The sequence below is a fragment of the Clarias gariepinus genome, chromosome 1 (assembly GCF_024256425.1).
Source record: "Clarias gariepinus isolate MV-2021 ecotype Netherlands chromosome 1, CGAR_prim_01v2, whole genome shotgun sequence".
NCBI classification, from domain to species: domain Eukaryota; kingdom Metazoa; phylum Chordata; class Actinopteri; order Siluriformes; family Clariidae; genus Clarias; species Clarias gariepinus.
In genome coordinates, this window is record NC_071100.1 from 1,129,351 (window position 1) to 1,144,186 (window position 14,836).

General features: G+C 37.7%; 2 protein-coding genes across 2 annotated transcripts in view; one reads left to right on the forward strand and one right to left on the reverse strand.

Moving 5' to 3' along the window:
• LOC128523741 (zinc finger protein 239-like) overlaps positions 1–14,836 on the forward strand; it is a 366,823-nt gene that overhangs the window by 217,344 nt on the left and 134,643 nt on the right. The window lies entirely within an intron of this gene.
• Positions 10,015–13,889, reverse strand: LOC128523619 (gastrula zinc finger protein XlCGF26.1-like). Its single transcript, XM_053495697.1, has 2 exons — positions 13,741–13,889; positions 10,015–12,871 (listed from the first exon to the last, which is right to left on the reverse strand). The coding sequence occupies exon 2, from the start codon at positions 12,861–12,863 to the stop codon at positions 11,256–11,258; it is 1,608 nt and encodes a 535-aa protein (XP_053351672.1). The 5' UTR covers positions 12,864–12,871; positions 13,741–13,889; the 3' UTR covers positions 10,015–11,255.

The following is a 14,836-nucleotide window of genomic DNA, read 5'->3' on the forward strand; positions in this document are numbered from 1 at the left end:
CTAGACTCTGGCCTCACTGGCTGAAAAGAACAGTGAGGACTCTCAAAATCCAAACGCCGTCTTTTAGAAAGACCAGGTTTGGAATCACCTTTCCTAACATAGGTAAATCCTTTGTCTCGTAGATAATGCATTAAAGAGTCAGACAACTCAGAATCAGCTCGGACAGGACTCACGGAGGCCTGATCCATAACAGGTTCAGTCGGGTTGTAGTCCTCAGAAGGAACACGATCTGGACTGCCCTGGCTGTCTGAATCATCCAAAGGGATAAAATCATCAATGGAGAAGTCGCGGTTAGCTATAAAATAGAACAAAATACATGAGAAACATTGAAATGGGTAAAATAAGGCAAATAAGTAAAATAGTGCAAAAGAGATGCTTACCCATGGCTGGTCTTTGAGAAATGAAGAACAAACCAAAGAAAAACGAGAAAAAAGCCTTGAAAACAAGCAGCACCCTATATTTTTTTATTAAAAAGATACGAAAAGTGTAAAGATAATAAAAAATAAATATTAAAGAAAACGATTTATAATGGGAACTTAATAAGCGTAGGAGGAGTGAGATAAGCGCAGGGAGAAGTCAGATAAGCGCAGGAAGGAGTAAAAAATACCGAAGTGTAATTATAATTACAAAATTATAAAAAAAATAAAAGAATTATAAAAAAAATAATAAAAAAAATAAAAGAGGTGAAGGTACAGGGGAGGAGACTGGAGATCCCCCCTCTCAGAAACTGTATAAAAGAAGCGTGATTTTGACTGTGAAGGTAGTCTGATTTTGGCACTGCTTGGGATCTGATCCAAAGCATTGCTGGTCCGGCTCACCTGGGTTCTTACTGCTGCAATAAAAGCCTGACTTACTTCATCCAGCTCTGCGTGGCGTAATCTTCTTTAATTCTCTTTGTAAATGACTTGTTAACTGATTGATATTTTAAACTAACAGCAACACCAACAGGTGGAAGAATTATCTCCCACATTTGTTTAGAAATAATTATGGATAATTATGACAGAAATACGCACTGCTTAGTTAAATGTTAAACTCTTGTAGTTGAAGTTAGTATGCATTATATAAATGCTGTGCTTGGTTTTTATGTGAGTCATGCTTTACCATCAAGAGCTTTCAGATGATCAAGAACTGTTGATTTATATAAAACTGGAAAGGATTACAAAGTGATATTCACTTTGAATTGAATAGATTCAAAGTGGCACATCTGGATTCAAAGTGGCACATCTGGATTCAAAGTGGCACATTCCACAGAGACTGCCCTTCTGTCAGTCACTGAGAAGCTCCATGCTGCTAGATCTGCTAAACTATCATCTGTCCTTATCCTCCTGGACCTGTCGGCTGCATTTGACACGGTGAACCACAAGATTCTATTATCTATTCTTACAAGCCTTGGAATTTGTGGAACAGCGTGGCAATGGTTTGCTTCTTACCTAGAAGATAGGTCATATGAGGTAACATGGAGGGGATCTACATCTGCCCCACGTAGACTCTCTACTGGTGTCCCACAGGGCTCGGTACTTGGTCCTCTTCTGTTCTCCCTCTATACCCGGTCTCTTGGTAAGGTCATATCATTGCATGGATTTTCATACCTTTGTTATGCAGACGACACCCAACTTGTTCTCTCCTTTCCTCCCTCTGACACTCAGGTTTCCACCTGGATCTCAGCATGTCTGGCAGACATCTCATCCTGGATGGCTGCTCATCAGCTGAAGCACAATCTTAGTAAAACCGAACTGTTGTTTATCCCTTGTGACTCATCCCTATGTCAAGACCTTGTGATATCCCTGGACAACAACCAAATCACTCCTTTAACCACTGCCCGCAATCTTGGGGTAACCGTGGACAATCATCTGTCATTTTCCCCACACATCGCTAACCTTATGTAGCATGGAATATGTTGTTCCACCAGATTATGCATTTTAATTATTTAATTTTACTTTATTTTCTCTGTGTATTAGTGGTATAGGGACTGTTATTTTGAAAAGGAATTTTAGGCAAAGGTAACAGTCCCAGCATGCATGTCAGCTGATGTCTTGCACAAGTAAGAGATGAAATTCGCTGTAAAGCTGGAGATTACTCTCTTTCCGGGATGTAGTAGTGGAAAGAAGTAGGTTTTCATGAGCTCTATTAGATGTTGAATGTGGTTAAGTGTTTACTTTATATCGAAGTGTTCAAATTTTAAGAATTATTGAATGTCATGTTATACTTAGCCACTAGTTAAAGTTATTACTGTGGTAAACAAAGGTTAAGTAATGTTTATAGGTGAATACTGAAATATGTGAAATAGCGATGCCGTGTGTGTGTGTGTGTGTGTGTGTGTGTGGGCGTGCGTGCATGTGTGTGGGAAGATGTTAGTGGCTAAGCGGCGAACATGGTGCTTAGTTGCATAGACAATGTATAAAGGAGTGAAGCTTTGTTTATTCATACCTGGCATAATTAATATATTGTGTGGTTAACAGGCAATGCGGAGTCAGTGATCCTGATACCAGTGCCTGTTTATTTTTTTTGTCTTACTATTCAGGTATAGAGAAGAGAAAGACAGGCATAAAGAACAGAAAAGTAACATTAAATTATAATAAATCTCCTTTGATTAAAACCAGCTGTGTGGAAAGAACATTATTGGGTCCTGTGGGAAAACTAAATTAGGTAAATAAAGAAAAGTGAGAGACACAACGCAGAAGAACATCCGCTACACTTACTCGCTCTTGTCGATTTCTTCTTTACAATATCAGAAGAATTCGCCCATTTCTTTCTTCACAGGCTACTCAGGTGCTTGTTCAGTCCCTTGTTATTTCAAGACTGGACTACTGCAACTCACTCCTGGCAGGCCTGCCTCTGTCCACGATTCGTCCTCTGCAACTGATCCAGAATGCAGCAGCACGTCTCGTTTTTAACCTCCCCAAGTTCTCCCACACCACCCCACTCCTCCGCTCCCTGCACTGGCTTCCTGTAGCTGCCCGCATCAAATTCAAAACACTGATGCTTGCCTACAAAGCTAAAAATGGCCCAGCACCCTCTTACCTCTCTGCACTAATTACACCACGCACTGCACCACGTTCCCTCCGATCCTCCAGCACTGCTCGTCTCATCCCACCATCTCTCAGGGATCGAGGGCGGCATTCATCCAGGCTCTTTTCTGTTCTGGCACCTGGGTGGTGGAATGAACTTCCTCTAGATGTCCGTACAGCAGAGACCCCCCCCCCCTCCTGCCCCTCCCCCCAAAAAAAACTCTTCCCAGTTGTGTTGGACTAATGGCACTTTGTTATTAACCTAGTTTACCCAGTGTAAGTATGTATCCAATGATGTAAACTTTAAAGCACTTTTTGTAAGTCGCTCTGGATAAGAGCGTCTGCCAAATGCCCAAATGTAAATGTAAATGTGATATTCACCAGTCTACAGCAAATTGAGACACTCTGGGACTGTGGCTACTCTACCAAATAATAGGCGTCCAGCCAAAATGACCCGAAGGGCACAACAAAGACTCATCAGTGAGGGAAAGAAACAACCCGGTGACACAAAACACCAGAGCAAGTCCACAACAGAAAAACAAAAGTGGAGTGGCTGAGTCAGAGCCCAGACCTCAACCCAAGAGAGTCACACAATGAGACGTCCAAAGAATATGACACAGGTAAGGCAGTTCTGCCAGGAAGAATGGGCTAAAACTCCTCCATGACCAGGGGTCGACCTACTTTTTCCACTACCATTTTAAATATTAAATTAATGTGTTCAATAAAGACATGGAAGATCAGAATGCTTAGTGTTATTATTTTAGACACATTATATTTGTCAATACTCTTGACTTGAAGAACAGATAACATTTTAAGACAAATTAAAGAAAACCATCACTGCACTTCGATAACCTTGACTTTCCTTCTTTCTCATTTACATCTTACATATTATTATTTAATTAACACTGACCAAGTAATACTATATATAGATAATCTTCCCAAGGAAATCTCAGACATGACTAACATTGTTATTATTACTGTATGTGTGATATATAAATTATACAGTATATACTGGTCATTCTACAGAAAAGGTAAAATTTTAGTTATAAAAATTTAATTACAATTTAAAAAATATTACAATTAATTATTAAATGTTAAAGGTGTTGTTAGTCTTTCACATGGCAGTAAGATTTAAAGTGCATATTGTATTTACTAAACATACACAACTAACATGTCTGTTATGTCCATTTATCTCTATTCTTTTTATCCCCAGTCCAGACATGTGATTTAAGCTATTTGTTATTATTAAACACTTACCGTGCTCTTCTTTATGATTATATTCATTATGATGTTCCCATTAGTGTTGTATTATAGATCCGAAATAAAGCTTTAGGATGAATAAATAAAGCACGCGGCGGGTTTATCATTATAACTCTGTGCGCGGGGCCCCGCTGGTGTGATCCCCTCCACCGCCCCCCGCCCCTCCCGGGTGTGACACACTGACGCAGAACGTGCGCAGTCACGGGAGGGCTATGTTCCATTCACGTGCTCCCTACTTCCTAGGAAACCTCCCTCTACAAACCATGGTAACATACACACATCGGGTGCTTGTCGCCGCTGCTGTGGAAGTTTCGTTTTAAATATCGAATATTTATCACGAATAATAAGCAGTTCCGCTCCCTTCGGTTTGGAAGCGCTGTAAACCTGACTGAACCCCTGCGCAGTGTAGTGGACTTCTCAGGGAACTTCCGGCCGATCGGGACGCGGCCCGAGACTCTCGCGCGGAAATTTCACAAATGATCATTTTAAAATAGACCCTACCTTTAAACTCATATGTCAGATTTCCAGCTGATAAAGAGTTCTTCAGTAATATCAGTAGCTTTTTATTATTTATTTATTACTAATGAGGTTTACAAGCCTTAAATTATTATCTTATTTTGCCTCCTAATAGAATAAATTCCACAATTTAATTACAAGATGATTTCACTTTAACACATGTTTAATAAACTACAATGCACAATGCCTTATTAAATGATAATCCCTGATTTTTACAACAAAAAAAAGAAAAAAGTAAAGGAAGGGAAACAAACTACCCACAGTATGTATTGCCTCTGTACTCCACCTTTATAGATATGAAATAAAACAATCGAGATGGGATTAAAGTGCATATTAGAATTAACAACAGCTTGCACAAACTATTCGTAAATTACAGCCTTTTTAAAGTCCCCCAATTTCTACAGGCTTAAAAGTAATTGAACACCTGATAAATAGTTTAATGGTGAGTTCTGGCTGCTTCTTTGTAATTTCATGACAAATTAAAGAGATAAAAGCTCTGAAGTTGACTACTTGCATTTAGTAGTTGTTTAACACTCAATATGCACTCTAAAGAGGTGCTGATCCAAGGGAAGGAGGACATCATTGGACTAAATCAACATGCCAACTACTGGGAACACTCAAAAACAGAAAGGCCAAAGTAGTTTGCTAGAAAACATCTAAAAGATTCTAGAACATTCTAGAACTTGTACAAGAATAATGGAAAGAGAAAAATATGGTAAAGGCAAGAAAGCGCTCATATTTCAAAGTCTACCATATCATTCTGGAGTAAGTGTTAAGTCATGGGCAAAAACATGGATAACAACCCAAAAACACATCACAAAAAGAACTCAAGGCACAGAAATAAAAGATAAAATCAAGAAGTCAGAATGTAATTTAAGGACATGGAAGTTATGGTAGATACATCGGATTATGTTGTTTATAATCTATGGAATGGTCTTAAAGGGCCAAAGTCAGTCACCTGACCTCAACCAAGCTGAGTTGCTTTTCATTTACTGAAGACCATCTCAGAAACAAGAGACAACTAAAGGCAGCTGCAATAAAGCAAGGGCAAAGCAGCTCAAGAAGGAAACTCATAATGTGGTGGGGTCCAGACCTCAGGGTTGTGCAGCCAAGTATTAAAAGGATCATAATATGTATTATTTGATTTGGAAGTTTTTTATTAGTGTTATTTGTTTCTTTGAAAGTGGAGGGAAAAAATGTGTTAACAATATTTTTGCACTTCAATTTCATCTTTACCACCTTATTTCAAAACCAGATAAGTCTATATTAATGCCAAGGAAAATAGTTTCTCCAGTGGCTGCATATTTAAAAGATACAAAATGACAATAGGAAAAAAAGAGAGAAATAAAAGACAATAAACAGATATAAATAGAATAAAAAATATATATAAAAAAACTAAAAAACTACAGACTGTACAAAGAGGTGCAGAATTGTCTCTTTTGTGTAATGTACATGTATGCATATGGTGCATACCCAGGATTTATATTACACATAATATTTGATATTGCATATTTAATATTGCTTATAGAGTAGTAATGATATTGCGCATGATTCTCATAGTATTGCATAATTAGTGATTTTGCTTGTGATATTGTTATTGTGATAATATTGCACAGTGTATCAGGGCATGATGAAGCTCTTTTGATTATTCTGTCATGACAGCTCCCGAATGAACGGGGAAAAGTTATAGAGTTTAATTTCCGCTGGTATAAATGACATCCTGTGGCGTTCAGTTTAAGACTTTGGTAGTCTTAGTCTGTGGCTGAACGTGCTCCTGTATGACATCAGTGACTCATGTAGGGGATGTGATGTATTGTCCATGATACTGAGAAGTTTCTTCAGCATCCTCCTCAGACCTCAACTAGAGACTCCAGCTCCACTCCAATGACAGAGCCCGCTTTTCTAATGAGCTTGTTAAGTCTGTTGGTATCAGCTGATTTTAATCTGCTACCCCAGCAGAGAAGATAATGCTGGAGACCACAGAATGGTAGAAAATCTGAAGCATGGTTCTGCATACATTAAAGGACCTAAGTCTCCTGAGAAAGTACAGGCGACTCTGACCTTTTTTTGTACGCAGCATTAGTGTTCCTTGACCAGTCCAGTTTATTGTCAACCACTGTCAAGAAAAAAAAACGTGCAAATAAATTTGTATTATTAGAGATTCTTTGAAGTCTCCATCAACAAACACATTGTACTGGTTCATTCATTTTAGTTAATTTCAGAGTTCCATGCATGTAATTTCAGTCTACGATGCTGAACTTTGTAGATTATAAAAAAAGAAAAGATTATTGCATGCAGTTTGCAATGAAAATAAACTGTGATAAAATTAATATACTGTACAAGCATAATTTTCTGAATTATTGTGTGAACTACAGGGAAATAATATTTAATGTCAGATTTTTGTCAAAAAATGTTGACCCAGTGTTTTTACACTTGGATGTCTTAAAAGGACTGAAATAAATATTGACAAAATTGCCTGAAGAATAAGCATCACGGACAACAACAGACAATTCAAGTGCAAGAACCAAATGGTTCATTTACTCCCAAATGCATCATGTAAATTCCTGTCCAAGTTGCAGGTAGCCAAAAGTGTGGGTGTAGTAAACTGCCACCAGCAGCAGCCAGAAGCTGTCCAAAATGGAAGCTGCCCAGCATGGCCCAAAATGACTTTCTGTACCAGCCTGGTCCTCTGGCAGTACTGGGTTCTCCTGCTCTGTTTCTCTTCATGTAAAAGACCTTTTTTAAAATTACCTGACTGAGTAAAAACTACCCATACTCTGAGCAGTAATGTGGTTTTTCTTCTATGTGAATGCGGTGGTGTAACTTGAGACTTCCTTTTTAATTAAAACTCTTTGCACAATTTAAGCAGCTATAAGGCTTATCTCCTTTTTGACTACACTGGTGTGACTGGAATAAAGACTGTTGACTTAAACTCTTCCCACACTCCGAGCAGTAATATGGCTTTTCTCCTGTTTGAATGTGATGGTATACCCTGAGACGACTTTGGTAATTAAAACTTGTTACCCCCATGATTAAAACTCTTGCCAAACTGTGAGCAGTAATATGGCTTCTCTCCATTGTGAATAGTTTGGTGACTCTAGAGACACCTCTTGTAATTAAAGCTCAGATGATGGTTTTAGAATTTTAGAACCTTTGTACAAGTGCCAACCTTTTTACCTTTGTCAATCATTTATGTTCCCAGAAAACATTTTTTCTTAAAATATTTACAACTAATACACTTCATAACATCCAAATTTAATAATTCGCTTTCCAAACACCACTATCTTATATTTAGGTCTCTGGTAATACCTTTTCTATATAGCTTTAATGTCTTTTGGCAAAGAACCTGTTGGTTGGAGGTTAGATCTATAAAGAGGGTCTACAGGAAATTAATTGGAAAATAGTGTGTATAAAACTAAACCAAACAATTGATACGAGAACTTGTGTTAAAAGTCGAAATGAATCGCTGGTCCACTGACAAAACGTTATTGGTATTAAATGTTAAGGAAGAAAGGTAAACTTTTTCTGTGTATGGGATTGTTCAATATTAAAAAAAGTACTGATAAATAACTATTCATTGGTGGCCCTATTCATTGGTGGCCCATGCGGAAGGCCAGGTTTGTTTCCCAGCCAATGCCAATGCCCCAGCCACTGGATGCAGTGCCAGTCCCAAGCCTGAATAAAATGGGAGGGTTGTGTCAGGAAGGGCATCCGGTGTAAAACCTGTGCCAAGTTGTGCAAAAAAATCCAAAAAGAAATCAGCAGAATGGTAGGCTGTGGTGACCCCTTGACAGGAACAGCCAAAAGACCAACAGACCCTTCAAATAGCATTACACATAGATATGACATAAATAATATTATCTCCGTATCCTGTTTTAGTCCCTTTATTCATTTATTTATTTTTGACAAAGCAGCATTTCATACTATTATGTGTTCAAAATTATTTTTTCTTCATGTAAGACTTTTTGATATAAATGAAAAGAGTCTGGGTTTGTTTACTCATGATTAAGAGGTGTGTAAGATTTATTTCTATATAGACACTATTAAAGATGAACCTGAGATGCATTTAGGATCCAGTCAGTAACTGTTTAGACTATAACTAACCTCAGGATCAGTGAGTTTATCCTCTCCACCTTATTAATTTAACTCGATCAGATTTAAGAGTCTCTGTAAAGGTAAAGGTAGACGCAGCTACATGTAGAGATGGTTTTAGCTCAGCTGGATAACTAGAAGTCCAATCAGCACAATCTTCTTCTCCTTTGTATTGTAGTGAGATGTTTAGCCACCACCTACTGGACTGGATGATGGTAAAACATCAGTTTCTTCATGTGCTTTCTCGTAATTCTAAAGATTCAGCACCTATACAATCCACTTCACTCAAAAAGGATATAGATTAGTACTGTAAACAGATTAATAGCAAAACTGAATAATTGTAATTGAATAATAACTGTAACTGAATCATAATACATTGTTTTGTGTTAAAGTTGATTCTGGCTTTGATTTATATTGATATGTCTAACAAATAACTTAACAAAATTAATTCAACTAGTTGAGTTTTTATCTAGATAGAACGATAGCTAATTTATTGATCCAAAATATACTTTGAAATACTTATTTCTATTTTATGAGTTCAACCAAAACATACTGTTACTGTAACAATACGTTTTTATGTATCTGGCATTGAAATTATTCCCTTAATTTAAATATGATGTTGGATAAATCAGTTTTTTCAATGTATAATTGAACCCAATGCAAATATGTCAACATCATTGTAAATATCATGCATTTCATTTACATTTTCCTTAGCTTAATGATATGTTTCTGACTGTATGTGACAAATAAAATTTGAATTGGTTTCAGACCCTGTGCATCTTCCTCACTTTCACTCACTCACAATTTAGTGTAAATGCATTATTTATATATTAACATGTATGATTAAAAGTGAAATGTCATGCCTTCATGCAGCTGAAAATGTTTTGTCCGTTTATTTGTTGGTTGATTGATTAATTGATTGGAGGTTTACCTAAGGTTTTACCTCCTCTTTTTGGTTTTTCTTCTACACTTTGTCCTCTAGCTTGTTCATTATGGATCTAAAACCAGACTTGGGTTTATGTAAAGCTACTTTAGAACAACGGATAAAGTTCACTACATACTGTATATAAATTAGTACATGCATATATAGACACATTATACTTAGTCTATTGTTAAGAAAACTTGATGAAAATAAAAAGATCAGAAAACACAACAACTCATTTCAATTTAAAAAACAAACAAAAATTTTAGTTACCGTATATGTTCATTGCAAAAAAATTTATTGGGAGCCTCACTCACTCACCGTCTGTACCACTTAATCCTGTATTCAGGGTCGCGGGGGACCTGGAGGAGGGTACACTCTGGATGGGGTGAGAATCCCTCACAGGGCACACACACACACACAACCGGCAATTTGGGAATGTCAATTAGTCTAATCTGCATGTCTTTGGACTGTGGGAGGAAGCTGACAAAGCATGGAAAGAGAAAACCCTCTGCACACAAAGGCGGGAATTGAACCTAGACCCTGTAGGTGCCAGGCAACAGCGCTATCCACTAAGCCACCGTACCACCATTAAAAATCTCACCTAAACAAACAAACAAAAAACCTGTCCAGTTCTGATAGAATGCAAACTTGTACTAGAATAATGGACGTTCATCATCAAACAGGTTGAATGGCATTGGCATGTATGGCTGCAGAGGATAATTCTCATGGAAATTACTGGTGATGTAACTGCTAATAGAAGCAACAGGATGAATTCTTGAGTGTATAGACTGGATCTACTTTCTGCTCAGATTCAGCCAAATGGCGTTAAAAAAAAACCTTATAAGAGTGAGAGCGCTTCAGATGGATAACAAACCAAAATGTAGCCTAAAAGAAACCAGATCCAAAAAAACTGGGATGCTCTAGAATGAACAAGTCAGTCACCTGACCTCAACTCAATTGAGCTGTTTTTCACTTATTTAAGACCAAACTCAAGGCAGGAAGTCCTACAAACCTGAGCGGCAGAGGTAGCTTTGGACTACGGTCTGGAAGGTCCCAGGTTCAAACCCTCAACTGCTCAGACATGTAATGAGATAAAAATGGAAGTTACTCTAGATGAGAGCATCTGCCAAATGCATAAATGCCATGTATACACAACTGCAGCATGTGGTAATGTCCATGGGTTCCAGACTTCAGAGATGTGCAGCCAAGTACTAAAATGATCTTAATACCTTATTAATTTATTATTATGTTAGTATTTTATTATGTTACTATTAGTCTTACTTGATTCTTCGAAAGGGGAGGGTATAGGTGAAAGAATATGCAAAAATTCTAAATTGTTTAATACAATATTTTGTTAAAGGCCTACTATTTATAGTACTTTTCTGTTTAATATATAATTCAGTGTCCACACTGTCAGCACTAATACAGGTACTATAAAGAGAGTGTAAGCTCCATTAATTTTTGCTGTTCTTTGTGTGGATGATCTGGTGTCTTCTAAGCTGACATGATTGAATAAAACTCTTCCCACACTCTGAGCAGTAATACGGTTTCACTCCTGTGTGAATGCGCTGGTGTACTTTGAGAGAAGTTTGGCAAATAAAACTCTTTCCACACTGTGAGCAGATGTAAGGCCTCTCTCCGGTGTGAACGCGCTTGTGATGTTGAAGAGCACCCTTTCGTCTGAAACTCTTCCCACACTCTGAGCAGTGATAAGGTTTTTCTCCAGTGTGAATGCGCTGATGTGCCTTGAGAGTACTTTGTCCGTTGAAACACTTTCCACATTGTGAGCATGTGTAAGGCTTTTCTCCAGTGTGAATGCGCTGATGGGCTTTGAGATTTGCCTTTTGAGAAAAACTCTTGCCACAAAGCGAGCAGTGATACAGCTTCTCTCCTGTGTGAACATGCTCATGGCACTGCAGAAGATATTTGAAACCGAAACCTTTTCCACACTGTGAGCACTGATACGGCTTCTCTTCTGTGTGAACCGGCAGGTGGCGCTTAAGAAGACATCTGTAAGGGAAACACTTTCCACAATGTGAGCACTGAAACGGCTTATTATCAGTATTAACACACTGGTGTTGTTGGAGAGAACTCAGCTGAGCAAAACACTTTCCACACTGCGAGCACTGGTATGGCTTCTCTCCTGTGTGAATGCGCTCATGCCGCTGGAGAGTAGATTTGTAAATGAAAACCTTTCCACACTGTGAGCACCGATGCGGCTTCTCTTCTGTCAGAATGCATCTGTGGTTTTGGAGCGATCTCTGCTGAGCAAAACTCTTTCCACACTGTGAGCAGTGATGCAGCTTCTTTTCTGTGTGAACACGCTGATGTTGTAGGAGACGACATCTGTAAGGAAAATCCTTTCCACATTGTGAGCATTGATACAACTTCTTCTCTTTTTTAATGCACTGATGTTGTAGGAGGGAACTCCGCTGAGCAAAACTCTTTCCACACTGTGAGCACTGATACGGCTTCTCTCTGGTGTGAATAAGCTGATGTCGCTTAAGAAGACATCCATAAAGGAAACTCCTTCCACATTGTGAGCACTGATATGGCTTCTTTTCTGTCTGAATGCACCGGTGGTGTTGGATAGAACTCTCTCGAGTAAAACGTTTTCCACATCGTGAACAGTGACACGGCTTCTCTCTTTCGTGAACACGCTGATGTTGCAGGAGACGACGTTTGTAAATGAAAATCTTGCCACATATTGAGCAGAGATACGGCTTCTTTTCTGCGTGAACGTTTCTATGTTTCTGGAGGGAACTCTGATGAGTAAAACTCTTTCCACATTGTGTGCACTGATACGGCTTCTCTCCTGAGTGAATGCGCTGATGTCGCTGGAGTCTACATCTGTAAAGGAACCTCTTTCCACACTGTGTGCACTGATGTGGTTTGTCTGGTTCATGATTGAGCTGGTTTGCTGAGGGTGCATTTACTTGAGTAAAACTTTGTCCGGGCTCTAAGAAGTGAATAAGGCCTGTCTGCACTGGTTCTTGTCTCATCGCAAAAATAAGAATGCCAATAGTCATTTGATGACTGCTGGAGTCTCCTGCAGGCATCATGTTCTTATCTATTGTAAGAGGGAACAAAATTTAACTCTATCATGGAAATTATATAAAAAAAAAATTGCTGCATAGCTTATGCACACTCGCATGTATATACGCACGGCTTAATGTTCAAAAAGTCATGAAAATCAACAGACAGGTTGGAAGTTGATTTGGTTTGATTTGATCTGCTGCCATTAGGATGGCTGAGAGTTTAGGCCCCTGTGGTGGCAAGGGCACTTACATTATATTCTGTTACACCATAGTGTAATGTTTTTTTCCAGCCTCTGGGCTTTTTGGAGGTCCAAACATAAAATTATGCCATAATAGTATTGGGATATCCCCTTTAAATGCATGCGCCCAATTGGCCACTATCTTTCTGGTGCACCCGGGTGGCGATGGCTCAGGGTGCTTGGGCCCGCTCATTGTTGCTTGCAACTGTATTACTCTATTTGGGATTCAACCTCAGAAGGTTTTATAGTTTGTTCGTTAGCTAGGGTGTCGGGGCTAATTGCAAAAGCTGGATAATTGGTAACATAAAGAGAAACATAAAGTCTCCACCACCTTCATGGTTTATTCTCATAGCATTTGACTACATAGCACTGCTAATAATTAAAAACTTTTTTAGGTTAACTGAGCATATGTTTGTCAGGACTGTGTACCACCTCCATGGTTTATTCTCCTCACCTTTTGGCTACAGAGTACCGCAAAAAGTGTAAAACTACTCTATATACTACTACTATCCATATTTTACATTTTTAATTTAACATACCTATAATATAACTTATTAGCTAACTAATTACCAAAGATAAGAACATTAAAATACGAACACTATTACATAGGAGCCAGAGATCCATTTAGGATCCAGTCAGTAACTGTTAAGACTATAACTTACCTCAGGATTAGTGAGTTTATCCTCTCCAAATGCTGTTATTAGTTTAACTCAGTTAAATTTACCAGTCGCTGTAAAACTGTAGGTAGAAACAGCTACATGTAGAGATTGTTTTAGCTTGGCTGGATAAAAAACCAGTCCATGCGGCCAAACAACTACTTCTTCTTCTCCTTTGTCCTGTGGTGAGATGTTTATCCACCACCTACTGGACTGGATGATGGTAACACTTCTACTTTACATGCACTCTCTCTGGTTAGTCACCCATACAATCCACATGCACTCTCTCTAGAGAGATGTCACCCATACAATCCACTTCGCTCTATAAGGATTTAGATTAGTACTGTGAAGAGACTAATAGTAAAAAATTGAGTGCAGCGCTGTGAGTCTTTTAATGTAACTTAATAGCTTATGAGTGTTTTTATGAATCATGATACGTTGTTTTGTGTTAAAATTGATTCTCAAATTCAGATAAAAAATTTATATTCTGCCGTGTTTGGCTTTCATATACATATATATTGATATGTTTATTTATTGAATAAATTACATTTAACTAGGAAATTAAGGTTTTATATAGATAGATACTTTATTGATCCAAAATATACTTTGATATACCCTTTCTATTTTATGCTAAATAGACCAACTGTTACAATTGATTTTTATTCAGCTCACACTAAAATTTTGCCATTAATTTAAACATGTTAAATGATTTTGTTTAATGCATAATTAAACCCAATGCAAACATTTTAACATCTTTGTAAATATTCTCATGTATTTCTATATTTTGATATTCCATTTAGTGTAAATGCATTTTATTGTAGATCAATGTTAGGCTATATATATATATATATATATATATATATATATATTTTTTTTTTTTACCTCAGCAACACTATTATGACCATTTCAATCATTCCTCATTCTTTTATACATTACTAAAAGTGAAATTTAATAACTTTGTGCAGCTGAAAATGTTTTGTCTCTTTTATTTGTCATTTGATTAACTGATGGGGAATGTCAGGTATTTTAACGCAATTTAATTAAATTTTTTTTTTTTTGTGAAGCTGCTTTGGGACAATGACCATTGTTAAAAGCGCTATAT